This window comes from Homarus americanus, unplaced genomic scaffold, assembly GCF_018991925.1.
Source record: "Homarus americanus isolate GMGI-L3 unplaced genomic scaffold, GMGI_Hamer_2.0 scaffold52625, whole genome shotgun sequence".
NCBI classification, from domain to species: Eukaryota; Metazoa; Arthropoda; class Malacostraca; order Decapoda; family Nephropidae; genus Homarus; species Homarus americanus.
Genome location: NW_024752137.1, coordinates 547,501 through 565,000, shown reverse-complemented (window position 1 = coordinate 565,000; position 17,500 = coordinate 547,501). Strand labels below are relative to the sequence as shown.

Below are 17,500 nucleotides of genomic sequence, written 5' to 3'. Positions count from 1 at the left end.
TCTCTCTCTCTCTCTCTCTCTCTCTCTCTCTCTCTCTCTCTCTCTCTCTCTCTCTCAAGGACAGTGCCTAAGTATAGGTCCTCACATAAACTCATAAACATACAACCAAACTCTCACAAGAAACGAAAATGGACCCAGGGTTCGATTTCTGTGATTCCGTGACGTCACACCTTGAGAGCATCATGTAAACAATGGGTGTGGAATCCTTGTGTTTATATTTTAACAAGTTTGGAATCCTTGTCTCTTATGGTGTGTGGGGAAACCTCTTATTTATCTTTTACCAGGTGTTTGGAAACCCCAACGTTCGCTTCACGGCAAGTATGGAAACTCAATTATGCTCCGAACACACCTGGATGCTCCTGTTGATCTCCTAACAGGTGTTGAAGTCTATTCCCAAGACTTAATATTCTAACGGGTGTGGATGCCTTAATTCATCTTCTAACAGGTGTGGAAGCCTTAATTAATCTTCTAACAGGTGTAGAAGCCTTAATTAATCTTCTAAGAGGTGTGGAAGCCCCCTCCACTTACCTCTCGTCATTATGGTAGGTGTGGAATCCAACAGTGAGGATGTGAAAGTCTCCCCCTCGACGTCTGGCCCACGATACCTGTGAACATGAAAGAAAATGGGAATGAGGTAATCACTAATTAAGAGAAAACGGAACGAGAGAAAAATGGACAATGTTGATGAAAGGAAGGAAGAAGAAGAGGAAGAAAGAATACAAAGAAAAACAGTTGAATGCGAAAGAGAAGAAGAGGATGAGGAAGAGGAAGAAGAGATACAATGGAAACGAAAAAAAAAAAAAATAAAAAATAAAACCCGCTGTGAACTTAAGTAAAACCTTGCTTCCGTCAGACCTGTGTTGATTTAATTAAAACTTGGGTATTCAGGTGTAAGTTTGTGGGGAGGAGGAGGGGAGGGGGTGAGGAGGGGGAAGGGGGTCGAGGAGGGGTCAGAGGTCAAATCTAAAGATGAAGGAAGAGAAACTATAAAGAATCATGACCTGACTTGTATGTATGTTGTTCTTTCTTTCTTTCTTTCTTTCTTTCTTTCTTTCTTTCTTATGATGATGATGAGTGTGAGAGAAAATGTTATACAAGTTTTTTTTACATATTTGTGTGTGTGTGTGTGTGTGTGTGTGTGTGTGTGTGTGTGTGTGTGTATGGACGTGTATATATATATTCACGTGTGTATATGTATAAGCGTGTGTTCCTCTCACCATTAATCACCTCACCTTAATCATAGTCCTCACTCACCCCCTCCTAACACCTTCATCACCTCGTTACATCATTTTCCTAACCAACAACACATAATAATATCTCACAACTTTATAACAACAAGCAAACAAACACAAACTTCATTTACATATAATCTTGCTGCTTATATTTCCAGTAATTATAATCTGACGAGGCCATTAAGGTCGAGGTTCTTCATAATATCTAATTACATCGTGAATTAGTATAATGTATGACCTCTTAACAACATGGTCTGATAATAGGCTTTTATGAATAGGGTCACAATTTTGTACCTGGAGGGGAATATTTTTTGGGGGGATATTAGGTAGGCAGGGTATTTTAGGCTTGAGATTGGTAATAATAATAATAATAATAATAATAATAATAATAATAATAATGGGAAGATCTTGTTAATTTATCAAAGTCAGTCTCTCTCTCTGATCTCATTTACGTGTTTCAGGTCAGCTAAAAGTCCTCGCTCTCAAGGTGTTGTTTTTTCCAGGAATTTTAAGAGGGGTGGACACATCGCTCCTCCCCCCACCCCTTTTTTTTAATAATTTCAAGACGCCTTTAAAATATTGCCGCAACATTACAAATCGTATTTTAAGTCTTTCATATTGTTTGCAGGACAATGTTTTCGAAGTATTGTTTGAGACTTTTTAAAGGATTTCAATATATTTCTGAAGTTCATCAACAGCCTTCCGTTCCCCACACACACACACACACACACACACACACACACACACACCTAAACATACACATACACTAACATACCTACACACACACACGCACATCATTCTCCACATAGTCTATATTAGAATTATACTCTTAAGACACTAACATAACATAACATAACATAACATAACATAAGATATCCGAACGTAACGTAACCTAACGTCAGTGAGCCTCCATCAGCGGTGCGTGTGCTCCTCATGGGGTATGTGGATGGTCTGAGGCCGAACTCAAAGCACAACTTCCACGGTGTTCTTTTCTCCTACTTCCACCTGGTGACTATAACTCTCATCTCATACGTGGGCACATTGCTCGAGAACCACAAGGCTATTATCACCACCAGGCCCTCAAGCACCGGTTTGTCCACGTCGACCACTCAGAGTGTATTATGTACCCAGAGCTGAAACCGCGTCTCGATGGCCTAGGACTGCACGAGACTGCCGGGTTCAGTGAGAATGATGATGTGTCTCAGTACACCAAGAAGCAGCTACAGAGACTCTTTAGTGATAAGGATGATCTGGGCTACGGTGACCTCGTGGGTAATATCACGATACGCCAGTACCGTGTGGGAAGGGATGACGGGAAACCAATCGGGACAAGGATGCATCCCAGTTGGCAAGAAGGAAAACCTGACTTAAACCATCCAGCAGCCGAGACACTGCCTTTTCATAATTACACTGAAACGAAATCATTCCGTAGTAAGACAAACAGGTACGGCGTCACTCCCCACGCTTACGTCCTCCTGAGTCGACGTGAAGTGGAAGACAGCGAAGCCTCACTCTCGCAGTCACTTCTTGACACGCGACTGCAAACTTTGGAGACGGCGAGGTGGGTGGAGGAACAGACCCGGGCGGTGCTGGTGCAGTACGGTCTTCATACGCAGGACGACGACTTATTTATTCATTTGTCTCTCCTATATGAGAAGTTTCATGACCACTGGATCTTCTCCTCCCAAGTCATCTCCAGCCACCCCCAACCTCTCCAGTATCACCCCAACGAGGCAGCTGTTAAGATTTATGCAGACACAGACAAGCTTCTCTTCAAAGACGATACATCTGAAGTTGTCTCTGTGTACTTAAAGGTGGTTTTGGCGCTCACCGTCATCCAATTGCTTTAGAGACATCACACCTTCGCCAGTGTCGGTTACTGAGTAAAGGTTATACACTTTTTCTCCTCAACGGCAGTTTATTCTGTCTGCAGGTTTTGCATTTTAAAGTATCGCATGAATACAGTACGACATTACAGAGAATAACCGGGAAAAACGCGGGTAACTTCTGGGCACTTGATATAGAACCATTGATGAGTATTGATGAGCCGGTGAACCTACTAGTGTGTGCACGGCTGCTGCTGGTGATGATCAAAGCCTTATCCAGCCAGCCTACCTGTTGGCCGGTGTCGAGAGACTTTTTACAAGACTGAGACAGACTTAACCATGGTGCTGCAGGTGACGGTGTTGGTGGTGATGTTTCTGGTAATGTTTACTTCTTACTTGATGGATCTGATAGACAGCGAAGTGGACGGGTACCAGTCCCTCACCACCGCCACTCTGACTGTCCTCGGTGACGGCATTAGGCTCCCCGAGTATGAGACCTTCAATATTTGGCTTTTAAACTTTCTCATCACCATTATCGTCGTTGTTGCCAATGTGAATGACGTACAAGAGGGTGGGAGGAGGAGGAGGAGGAGGAGGAGGAGGAGGAGAAGGATAGTGATGGCCTCATCTCTGAAAAAATACTACGGCGGCGACGTCTCCGCGCTGAGATACTGGAGACAGTCGACAAACAACAAAATCCGACTGAAAGCTGAAGTCGCCTTACCAATTTCTCAGAAACATCCGGCAGGTTAGAAGGCTTTTAATTACACGCCGTTCACTTAGACAACAGGTGTGATTGTTTACTTAATCTTCACCATTTCTCTTCTGCTACTTTGGGAGTGTTACAAACCTCGTGTTATATACAGTAAATCTTCGTTTGTTTCCTCAACCACCACTCTATCGTAACTGCCGCCCCTAATACTCCTTGTAGCGCAGCACAAACCTCCAACATATAAAAAGTTCAATTAAATTTGCACCATTATAATACACCGATGTAACTACCCGCCTCTAGCCTCGTCTGTCATTTCGATTGAATCATAATTTACACACACACACACACACACACACACACACACACACACACACACACACACACATACATACAAACGGCGCGCTCTCACACCCACCCACACACACACACACACTCACACACACACACACACACACACACACACACACACACACACACACACACACTACTTTAGTCTCGTGTTCAGCAACTGGAGGGGAAAGGTGGCTGGAGGGAGTGAGAGAGGGAGGCTGGAGGGAGTGAGGGAGGGAGGCTGGAGGGAGTGAGGGAGGAAGGCTGGGTGTAACACCTCTGAGAGAATTGAGGAGCGGGCAACACTACACTGCCTGAAACTATACACCTGTTTTGAACACTTGTAATAGTATAATGTTCCGCTGTTTTAGTCTACACTTACCATGCATAGAATGGTACCTGCAGGGAATGGCGATAGCTCTGTAATGGCCCCAGAGGGATGCTATACCATTTGCTCTACAGAGTCCTGGGGATATATATATATAGCAGTTTCAGGGATATTTAGGGTCAGTATATACGAAGCTGCCTATACCATTTGCTCTGAGGGGGGGTTCCTGAATTGTATTAAGACTGGCTTGCTCTGTAATAGGACCAAGAAAATGCTATACCATTAGTTCCAGGAGTGCATTACGATTGTGGCACTCACGACTTGTTTTGTAGTGACTCTAGGAGGATGCTGTAGTGCTGTAGCCTACTATTATGACTACAGAAGCCCGGGGAGGTGTGTAGCAGGGGAAGAAAGAGTGAGAAAGGGGTAGAAGGAGGGAGGGAGAGAGAGAGAGAGAGAGAGAGAGAGAGAGAGAGAGTACCGACAATGGTCTCTTGACACAGCTACGTTAGCACACAAGAGAGACAAAAACCACAGAGTACGCGGTTAACGACGACAAATACACACACATACACACACACACACACACACACACACACACACATATATATACAGTCCCCTCTCTCTCTCTCTCTCTCTCTCTCTCTCTCTCTCATTAACCCTTCCTACTGCACACGTAGGTACACAGTTCGCCATGCTCTCCTTCTCTCTCTTTCCCTCCTCTCCCCTCCATTCTCCTCCTTTCCTTCCTTACGTACACAAATACCAGTTAACCTTCCTTCCTGTTATTAAGTCTTTCCTTCTTTCTCCCACTCTCACTCATCTCCTTCCCTCACTCTATATCCCCCTCTCTCCCTCCCTCCCACCTCATCTCCCCCTCTCTCCCTCATTCCTCCTCTCCCTCACTCACCCTCCCCAGTCAACAGGGAGGAACATAACTTTCCACTTGGCCTAACGAAACCAGGGAACTCCGTGACAATTTGCTACACCTGTACTAATATCTCGCCCTAATGAGACTTACCTGTTGGGCTGGATACCTGGTGAGCGTTGGCGTGTAATGACTCAGGTGATGTTTGTTGATTACTGTTATTGTTGTTATTTTGGGGTATTATTTTGTTGTTGTTGTTGCGTTTATATTACTACTACTACTACTACTACTACTACTACTACTACTACTACTAAAGCTACGACTGCAACAATTATTCTCATATCACCTTAATTACTGTACTGTGATGAACTAACATAACTACTCAGTAAAGTACATTCATAAATACTTCATAAGGTTTTAACACAAGCAAAAATTCCCACACACACATACACACACACACACACACACACACACACACAGTGATAAAATACGAACATATACACAAAACAATCAAACGCTCATATACACACACAAATGCAACAATCATATACGAACACAGTCACAAAGGGAAAACAGCTGATCGTATAAATAAACTAGAAGTCGGGAAATTTCTCTGCTAGTCTCGTGATGTGTGTGTGTGTCTGTGTGTGTGTGTGTGTGTGTGTGTGTGTGTGTGTGTGTGTGTGTGTGTAATAATAATAATAATAATAATAATAATAATTAACGGTTTATTGAAAGAGCATGGCAGTCGGAAGGCTGAAAATATACAGTTACATAATTGGGGAATGGGTCTCTTGATTTACAAATAATATACAAGTAACATAAGTGATACAAATATGATATATAATAACTAGGCGGGGAGAAGCTCAAACTACAGGGCATTTCAACATAGTGACAGTGCAAAAAGTAAGATTGCCTGGGATTGAATACACTGGTTGATTACAAGTCATTGATAATTTTTACAATGGTTGGGACTGGGCTGTTCTTATAGCGATCAGTTTGTGCTCGTATGGGCTGGATGCGGTTGTGGTGTAACAGCAATTGTCGGGCGAGGGATCTCAGGTAGTAGGAGGAGCCGGTGTGTGTGTGTGTGTGTGTGTGTGTGTTTGTTTATATATGTTTGATTATGTATTTTTATTTACGTAATTAATTAGGTGTCTGTGTATTAACATCTGTGGATGTCGGTTCTTATATGTGTGTGAGAGAGAGAGAGAGAGAGAGAGTTAACTCGACGCAGCAGAAGTAACAACACACACACACACACACACAGGTTGTAGATTCCACGAAGCTCCTCTGCGTCACCATAGACAACAAACTAAATTGGAAACCACACGTCAGTGAAGTTGTCAAATCCTCCAGTTTCCGTCTCCACCTCCTCCGCCAACTCAAGTCCCTCGGAGTTCCTGCACCCGAGCTCCTCAGTGTGTACACAACATTCATACTTCCCAAGCTCACCTATGCCTCCCCCACCTGGTCTTCCTCCCTAAATGCCACACAACGTAAACACCTAGAAAAATGCAAAAAAGGGCATGCAAGATTATTCTCTCCCTTCCTACTCCACATATCAAGAAGCGCTCAACACACTGACCCTTTCGACTCTCACTGACCATCACCACGACCTCATCTGCAAATTTGGTAAGAAGCTTCTACACATCCTCGACACCGGCTCCTACTACCACCTGAGATCCCTAGCCCGAGAATTGCTGTTCGACACCACAACCGCATCCAGCCCATACGTGCACGAACTGATCGCTATAAGAACAGCCCAGTCCCAACCATTGTAAAAATTATCAATAACTTGTAATAGACCAGTGTATTCACTCCCAGTAAATACTACTTCTTGCACTGTCACTATGTTGAAATGCCCTGTAGTTTGAGCTTTTCCCCATCTAGTTATTATATATCTTATTTATATCACTTATGTTACTTGTATATTATTTGTAATTCGAAACCCATTCCCCAAATATGTAACTGTATATTTTCAGCCTTCTGGCTGCCAAGCTCTTTCAATAAACCGTTAATTATTATTATTATTATTATTATTATTATTATTATTATTATTATTATTATTATTATTACACACACACACACACAACTTAAGACCCTTTGAAACTACATAAATGAAAAAAGGGTTTGGTTAGGTTAGGTTAGGTTTGGTTAGGAGAATTACTTAGAGTAAGGAGGTGAGTGAGTGTATCTTCAGGAGGCCTGCAAATGTCTGGAGGAGGAGGCTGAAGTCTTCCTTGATGAGAGAGTCCTGGTGTAACCCCCCCACACACACACAGAGACTAATAATAATAATAATAATAATAATAATAATAATAATAATAATAATAATAATAAATAATAAATAATAATAATAAATAATAATAATAATAATAATAATAATAATAATAATAATAATAATGCCAGGAAGAACAATATATCTGCCAAGTATGTCTGTTACAAAATATTTAATCACAACAACAACAACAACAACAACAAAAAAAAGCAACAACAAAAAAAATAACAACAACAAAAGCAACAACAACAACAACTAAACAAAAAATATATCAAATGAAAGAGAGTAAATTACTTGTTTCTCATATAATTGCTTTTATTGATCAGGAATGAGTGATATGATGAAGTGTACATACCTGTAGTGACTCACCTGAGAGTAATGGAAGGTGTCAACGTTTTATTTAGTGTGACTACAGAACAGTAATGACGTAACAAATAGTGTAATGACTAGAGAGAGAGAGAGAGAGAGAGAGGCGAGCCGTATACAGTACATTCAATATTCATGAGACTTAAACCGTTGCTCTCTTAACTACATAAACGCTCCATTCAATTAAGTACAGTAGTTATAAAAGTGTCAGACGCCCTCCACTCATTGCAACTCAAGGGTCAGCCCCATACTCACATTATAGCCGGCTCTCGTCTCTACCCTCACTCCGTTTTCTATGAGACATCTTTAATGGCACACTAAGAAATATGAGACAACACCGTCATAGTATTACGCTTTAATACTAATGTAAGGGTGTGGGGGTGTGGGGGTGTGGGGGTGATATACAAAGGGCAGCCTCTTAACATTGACTACTGGCGATATTTATGGGGCAGTCTCAATCATGTTAGGCTACGAGTGAAGTGTTTTAATAGGGGTAACAGTATTATTCTTGATGTCTATTAATGTATGCGTAGCTGGCTCTTAGTGTCGGGTACTGGCGATATTTATGGGGCAGTCTCTTGTAATTTACCGACATAACCAAAGGACTTTTATGTATACTCGTAGTCTAGAGTAGTATCATTAATCCTCGAGTCAGTTTCTTAACTCCAGCTACTGGCGATATTCTTAGGGCAATCACTATACCATTAAACAACACGACTAGCGATAATTAAAGTATAATAATATATAACTGATTTTTGAGATAATTTCTGGCGATAACTGACGATATTTATTAGGTCAGCCTTTAGCAATACCTGACGATATTTATTTGGTCAGCCTTTAGCAATACCTGACGATATTTATTAGGTCAGCCTTTAGCAATACCTGACGATATTTATTAGGCCGTTTTTAGCAATACTCATATATGATATTTATAGGTCAGCCTTTAGCAACACTCGATGACATATTTATTTGGTCAGCCTTTAGCAATACCTGACGATATTTATTTGGTCAGCCAGCACACTATACGAAGATATTTATTAGGTCACCAGCAACAATACCTGACGATATTTATTTGGTCAGCTCTCAGCAATATTACTCTGGATGATATTTATTAGGTCAGCCTTTAGCAATACCTGACGATATTTATTATAGGCCTTTTAGCAATACCTGACGATATTTATTTGGCCGCCTTTTTTAGCAATACCTGACGATATTTATTTGGTCAGCCTTTAGCAATACCTGACGATATTTATTAGGTCAGCCTTTAGCAATACCTGACGATATTTATTTGGTCAGCCTTTAGCAATACCTGACGATATTTATTAGGTCAGCCTTTAGCAATACCTGACGATATTTATTTGGTCAGCCTTTAGCAATACCTGACGATATTTATTTGGTCAGCCTTTAGCAATACCTGACGATATTTATTTGGTCAGCCTTTAGCAATACCTGACGATATTTATTAGGTCAGCCTTTAGCAATACCTGACGATATTTATTAGGTCAGCCTTTAGCAATACCTGACGATATTTATTAGGTCATGGTTCGTAACATTGAACTCTCTGCTATCTCTTAACACACAGCAGAAGGCCAGCAGACTCTTAACATTGACTGCTGACGATGTTTATAGGGTCGACCTCTAACATTTTACCCCACTACCACGACCCACTGCCACGACCCACTGCCCCCTTATATATTGACAGGGTAAGAAGAAATTATGTCCAGCAACTCTCTAAATTTAGCGACGTGAACCCCTGGAAACCCTGACAGATATTAAGGTCCTGACGAAGCATTTTAGTCCTTATTGATGTTTGCATGTTAGTTCAGGTCTCTCTCTCTCTCTCTCTCTCTCTCTCTCTCTCTCTCTCTCTCTCCTTTAATTTCGGGCTTTTTAGACAGGTGAATAGGGTAGTTTAGGTTAGGTTAGGTGGTTTATATTAGGAATTTGGCTAAAGTCTAATGTAAGAATTATATAAAATTATACCCAAACGTATAATTATGAATCATATGTTACCAAAATGTTGAATTAGTTCCAAGAATACAGTTATTACAATTATAAGAATTAACAAACTTATGTCAGAACAGTAACTTAATGCTAAAAGTAATTCGTTAATAGATGGAAATAACAGTTGATTTACGTCATAACAACAACAACAATTAATAGCAATAATAACAACAATAATAATAATAATAATAATAATAATAATAATAATAATAATAATAATAATAATAATAATAATAATAATAATAATAATAATAATAACTTAACTTCAAATTTATGCTTAATCAAAAAAGAAGAAAAAAATTACCAACATGGAAAAAAATAAATAAAAATCTTACTTCATTTGTTTACGTTCGTGTAAAAAAAATCCGAATTTACGAATCTACCAACATCAACAATCCGGATTTATAAGTTATGATACTGTTCTATATTTCTCCTCTCTTTTTTTTTTAGTTACATTTTTTTGGGTAATTTTTCTTAATTATTTTTGTTCTGTTATTTTTTTTCATTTTTTTATTATTATTTCAGTTTTTGTTCATTTATCATTTGTTTTCTAGTTTTCCTTCTTTATTAATATATTTTCTCCCTTTTCTTATTTATTATCTATTATATTTTTATTTTGTCTTTATTCTACTTAATTATCATATTTTCTTTTTATTCTCAACCGTAATTTATTCTCCTCCTCCTCCTCTTCGTTCATATATCTATTACGTTAACTTGAACTAGTTTTAATTACTCATTGTTTCTCGTTTATCACAAATTCTATCGTATTTTATCTTTATCAGTAATTTTCTTCTTCTTGTTTATTAATTATATTGTTTGGGTTTTTTATTTTATCGATAAGGTTTTGGTTAATTTAGGTTTAATTAGATTAGGTTGGTGGATTTTTTTTCCCAGGAAGCGTGTGGTGGTTTATCAATAGGAATAGCTCATCGCACACTCACCACCACACCACACACCACACCACACCACATCACATCACCACACATTTACCTTTCCCACACAGCTAACTAAAGCCAGCTAAAAAGATAACAGAATTACTTTCCTCCACCACAATATCTCACATAAAATGGCGTTTGTAATTTCAAGAAGGACAGCAGTACAATGTTGCTGTATTACTGTAAGGCTTTTTGTATCTGAGACTTATTTCTGTTATGCTGTAGTCTAAATTATGTTCAATGTTGTCTAATTAAACTATAGTGGATTGATATTTTACTTAACTACTACTGCTACTACTACTACTACTACTACTACTAACAAAATAAAATTAAATTCACAATAAAACAAAATTATAAATAAATTAAATGAAAATATAAGGTATAATAAGAAAATAAATCATTCAGCAACAATAACAAACAAGAATTAAAACATGTATCAAATTTATTCTTGTTTCCTAAATTTTTTAAAGTAAAGTTCAGAAAAAAAAATCCAAAGAAATTTACTCCCTTGCCACGTAATGTTTTCCCTTAAGGATCTCTCTGTTTCTTCCCCACCCAAACAGAAGAAGAAGAGAAGGAGGAGGAGGAGGAGGAGGAGGAGGAGGAAGAGGAGGGGGAGGAGGGGAGGAGGAAGAGGAGGGGGGAGGAGGAAGAGGGGAGGGGGAAGAGGAAGAGGAGGAAAAGGGAAGAGAGGGAGAAGGAAGAGGAAGGGGAGGAAGAGGAAGAGGAGAGGGAGTACTACTTTCAAGACCCAACATAAATTGCATTAACAACTTCAAAAGACTTATATGTCGCATTTATTTCATATAGTGAATCCGCTCACACTGTACCCTCCCCCCCCACCGCCTTCCATCATACTCCACCTAGTCATTCCTTCCTTCCTTCTCTTACCCCCTCCCTTCCCTCTCTCCCTCTCTCCCTCCCTCCCTTCCCTCCTCTTCTCTCTCCTCCCTCCCTCCCTCAACTGGTAGCTGGTTGCCCTCGACCAGAGGAATTACCTTATAGAAAGCGAAAGTCAGAGATCACCAGATAGAATATTCTCTACCCTCTCTTTCCTCCCTCCCCCTTCCCCAATTCTTCTCCTCCCTACTCTCCCTTCCACCTCCCTCTGTCCTAAAAGGTTGGCAGCTCATGAGAGAAAGTAGAGGGGGGAAGAGTTATTTTTACCAGCTCAAGGCTCTCTCTCTCTCTCTCTCTCCTTTCTCCCTCTTACCTGCACCAGGGAGCTTAATTAAAGTGCACCTTGCTGTCAGCGACCAACACACACACACACTTCTTACCGTATTTTACCGACCACACTTTCGCTGTATGTATGTATGTATGTATGTATGTATGTATGTATACATTAGATCAATAACACCAGCATTTTGGCCTGGTGTAAGGATCGCTGGTTTTAGGTCGGGGTATCCCAAGTTTGACCCAGCTGTGAAAGGGAGACTTAACTTTTATAATTGAGTGAGATGAAGTCAGTCATAAGTGTGTCTTTCAGTAGCTTGGAGTGTGTGTATCATGTCTTGAGAGAGAGAGAGAGAGAGAGAGAGAGAGAGAGAAATAACGAGAGATAAAGAGAGACATAGATATAAACTAAACCCCAAACAACAGCTTCAAGACACAGTAATTCCTCCCCTCTCTCCTTCTCTCACCCCTCCCCTCACATCCCCCTTTCTTTCCCCCTCCTCTCACTCTTTCCCACCTTCCCCTCCTTCTCACCCCCCCCCCATCTCACGGTACATCTTGGCTCTCACATAAAACTACTGTACCCACCCAGGTCTTTTGTTCCGACCAGCCTTAGTGTTACCTGTTCTGTTGGTCGATTCTGTGTTAATTAGTCTTTGTTGTCAGGTGTGTATGAAGGAGGGGTGGGTGGGAGGAGGGGGAGGTGGGAAGGAAGGGAGGAGGGGGATGGAGGAAGAAGGAGGAAGGAAGGAAGGAAGGAGGAAGGGGGAAGAAGGAGGAAGTGGGGGGAGGTGTATATTCTGGAAGGGATATGAAGATTAGCACCTCCATCGTCTAGGTTAGGGTTAGGTTAGGTTAGATTTCTTTTAATTTCCTTATGTTACGTTTGGTTATAATAGGTTAGGTTAAGTTAGGTTAGACGAAATAAACTAGGGATGATACTCTTAATATGATTGTATTTCTGTATATTATCATACGAGAATGCTCTGATTTACGACAAAAAAACAAAACAAGCTGGTTGGACTAACTGCGCTATGGGATCGAACTAGCATCACACAGGATATGAACAGAGAGTTTTATCCACTCAGCCACCTCACCCCTGTGTAAAATTACCTGCAGTTTATATTACTTGACATTATTACAGGTATAAACTCGAGTTATCAGAGCAAATAGCATCCATTTATTCTTGTAACCTGCTCTAATGAATACAAAAAAAATCATACATCTCATTCATTAATCGCACGGAATGAAGCTATTACAACCAACCATGTATTCATAAACTACCTCCATACATTTTTATCTGATAATATTACAAGATTAAGTAATAAAAACCTTAATAAATTGTGACTATGTATATTCGTTTATGTAATCTCGTTAACAAATCTTACAGTAGGGTACAGTTACAGTCAACAATTTACTCCCATAATACATTTAAGGTTGAGAAGTACAAAATATAGTCATAATTATCACCCCTTCTTGTAATTTGCCTTAAAAAACCCCCATCAAACTGCTTATTTTATACTTATACAATCTTATACAATATTTATACACTAGATACATTTAAATCATTAATCTTACGGAATTATACACTAAAATCATAAAACAAAGAAACAATTTATTAACCACAGCTCTTCATTTCTTTAATCTACTCTCAAGAACATACACCAATTTATTTACATTCATTAATCTTACATTTTGGGGTAATTATTTATTTTTATGGTCGATGAACCACGAAGGAGAGTTACCCCCTTCCTAGTGTTGAAGATTCATTAGGGAAATTGGAGAGCCTATATTTAGCTGGTGGTGGGTCGTGCTGAGTGACGAGGGCGTTGTGGTGACCGCGGGGAGAGAGAGAGAGAGAGAGAGAGAGAGAGAGAGAGAGAGAGAGAGAGAGAGAGAGAGAGAGAGAGAGAGAGAGAGAGAGAGAGTGTCAAGACATGCCTGTATACAATATCACTGACCTTAATACGGTGCAGCAAATATGACGGCCTCCTAATATCGTCTTCCACCCGATGCAATTGATCGTGCCAGGCTGATACACACACATACACACACACACGCACACGCACGCACACACACACACACGTCAGAACCTATCTATAACTCCCAGTGAATGACTTTTAGGAACATACCATCATCATATTTCCCTACTGGTCTAATGTAATGATGCTTCGTTAATCTAATGGTAGTTGGTAAGGTCTGTTTGTTATACAGAGATATATCGAGGTATGTTATTGGGGCTATGGGTGATTTCTCTGTTGCTGTGTCTGGGGTGATTGTAAGTTTATGTCAATGGTTATGTGTGAAGATAAATCAATGTGTGTTTTGTCATGTGGGTGAGATTTCTTTCTTCGCTAGAGAAAGAGAGGGAGTAGAGAGAGAGAGAGAGAGAGAGAGAGAGAGAGAGAGAGAGAGAATGCCCTTCACTATCTCTCCTTCCTCTCTTTCTCTATCCCCCGGTCCTTTGTCCCTTATCTCTTCACCTCTGTCTCTGTCCACACCTGTCCCGTAGAGACGACACGGCCTCCTGTCACCTGCTGTCACTTAGATTTTTTTTTCCATTATGGTAAACAATAAACGAGAGACAAAATGGCAGAAAGTGTCACATAGCAGTTATCGTATTTCAGATATTGGGGGAAAAAATAGTTACTGTGATAGTTTGAGAGGCCTTGAAGGACAGATATTCTTGTTTTTGTTTTACGATAATATTTTCCCGTCAACACTCTGGTCTATTGACATGGAGCCCCGGCGACGAGAAGCTCATCTCTGAGTGGTCCATATCATATGACGTCATGGTTCAGTGTTTATGGCCGACGGTGTTGTGATTGGTTCAAATCATTGATGATGTCACTGACGAAGCATTCTGTGATTGGCTCGCTCCATTACTTCACTCTATAGAGTTACTTTCGAGCGTTACTGTTATTGGTTGATTGTTTTTGGTTATTACAACGCACATATGGCGTCACTGTCAAAATTAGTTCTGATTGATTCATACCGATGACGACTGTAGCGAAAACTGATAGAAGGCACTTACATCTATCTATCTATCTATCTATCTGTATATCCATCCATTAACCTAACTTTAACCTAACTTAAATTGACCTTAACCTAACCTAACCTAACCTTAACTTAATCTATCCTACCCTTGACAGCTTTCTCCAGTGAGTGAAGGGAAGAATATTTTCTGCCCATCACGAAAATAAATAATATTAAACCCCGTCTCCCTTCCTCTACCCCCCCCCTCCCCTGCCATCACTATTTCCCATTCCTTCCCATTATTCCTTTCCCCTTCCACCCTCCCACTTCCCCCTTCCATTACTCTCCCCTCCTTCCATCTCCTGTTTCCCCCTTACATCACCCTTCCTATCCTCTTCCATCTTCCCTCTCCTCTTCCACCCTTCCACTTCTCCCTTTATATCACCCTCCCTCCACCACCCCCTTTCCCTTCCCCCCCCTTACTCCCCTATTCCTTCTCCCCTCAATCCTCTATACCCCTCTCCCACCTCCTTCACCCCCCACCTCCGCCTTACCTCTCTACCCAACTCACCTTCACCCCCACTAACCCCCCACTTCTTTCCCCCACAACACAGTAGCGGCGGCACCTAAAATCAACCGGGCATTTTACCGGTCAAATAGCCGTAATAAATCCTCTTCCGATGTTAGACGGAGAATTTATGGAGAATGAAGAAATGAATACCGTATCTATAATGGTCCTCTCTCTGTCTCTCTGTCTCTGTCTCTCTCTGTCTCTCTCTCTCTCTCTCTCTCTCTCTCTCTCTCTCTCTCTCTCTCTCTCTCTCTCTCTGTGTGTCTGTAAGCGTCACCGACAAACACTTAAGTAATAATCCACAGCTTCATATGTTTTTTTGTTTCAGGTATAAACTAAATTCAACTATTATTATTTCACGCCGGAAGTTGGTGAGCAATAAGTGTAAAGACTGGAATTATGTCTCACTCATGGCTGAATTTATGTCTCATGGAGGAATTTATGTCTCATGGAGGAATTTATGTCTCATGGAGGAATTTATGTCTCATGGAGGAATTTATGTCTCATGGAGGAATTTATGTCTCATGGAGGAATTTATGTCTTATGGAGGAATTTATGTCTCATGGAGGAATTTATGTCTTATGGAGGAATTTATGTCTCATGGTGGAATTTATATCTTATGGGTAAATTTGTCTCATGAATAGATTTTTGGTGGTAGTAATATGACTAAAGTAACGACAGCAACAACAACAACAATACTACTACTACTACTACTACTACTACTAATAATAATAATAATAATAATAATAATAATAATAATAATAATAATATTAATAATAATAATCAACAATTGCAAAAAAATAATAATAATAACACTAACAATAATAATGTTGATAATAATAATAATAATAATAATAACAATAGTAATAATAATAAGCAGTTTTTCTTATACGATGCCGCTGAGCGATACGTCAACATTATGCAAATTCTCATTACTTTTTACGACACAACGTTGGGCTGGGAGTGACAGTCGCCCACCACCACCCAAGGCCGCCCACCACCACTTATGGCCAACCACCACCTCCACTTTACCCATGGCCAACAACCACTTCTAGTCATGGCCACCCAACACCACCACCCATGGCCACCCACTATGACTAATACACTACAGTATGTCTTATGGATTAATATGTCTCAGGTACTCAATATGGCTCATGGCTCACACACACACACACACACACACACACACACCTCTGACAGCCCAGTTTTGTTATTGACAGTCGATGCTGCTGGTCAGGATACCCTCATTCACAAATACTCACTGTGACGTCATCATTCACATAACACTCACTGTGACGCCATCAATCACATAACACTCACTGTGACGCCATCATTCACATAATTTGTCGACTACACCATCGTTCTTAACAGCTGATTGACGACTCGTTCTCAATAATGTGAATGATCTCAAGCCTATTATAAGATCTACGGCTTCTTTCATTCATGGGGTTTGACTTATAAGACCTCCCAAGTAAACAAACCCTCCTACGAGATTATAAACACACACATAGGTTTGTGTTCATTCATTATTTAGTTTATTTATATATATATTTTATGATCAACAAACACGGATGAGAGGGACGATTGTAAATTTGTGTTGTTAATGTTTTATTTGTAAACATACGTCGCCTGTCTGTCTGTCTGTCGTGTCCACCCCTTCCTCTATGACGCACCTTGTCTGTATCTCACCCAAATGCGACACAGAGGTCTACCATCCCCCCCTCTCCTCCCTCCTTATCCCCCCTCCATCTTCTCTATCCCCCTCCTCCCTCCTTATCCCCCCTCCACCCTTCTTATCCCCACCTCCACCCTCCTTATCCCCCCTCCATCCCCCTCCATCTCATCCCCCTCCTCCTCCCCCTCTCTATCCCCCCCCTCCATCCCCTCCTCTCTAT

At 40.5% G+C, this 17,500-nt stretch overlaps 1 protein-coding gene across 1 annotated transcript in view; it reads right to left on the bottom strand.

Moving 5' to 3' along the window:
* LOC121854971 (hemicentin-1-like) overlaps positions 1–17,500 on the bottom strand; it is a 78,318-nt gene that overhangs the window by 26,811 nt on the left and 34,007 nt on the right. Inside the window, exon 5 of the mRNA XM_042349792.1 lies at positions 529–605. Coding sequence (XP_042205726.1) covers positions 529–605 — 77 coding nt within the window. The remainder of the gene's footprint in view (positions 1–528; positions 606–17,500) is intronic.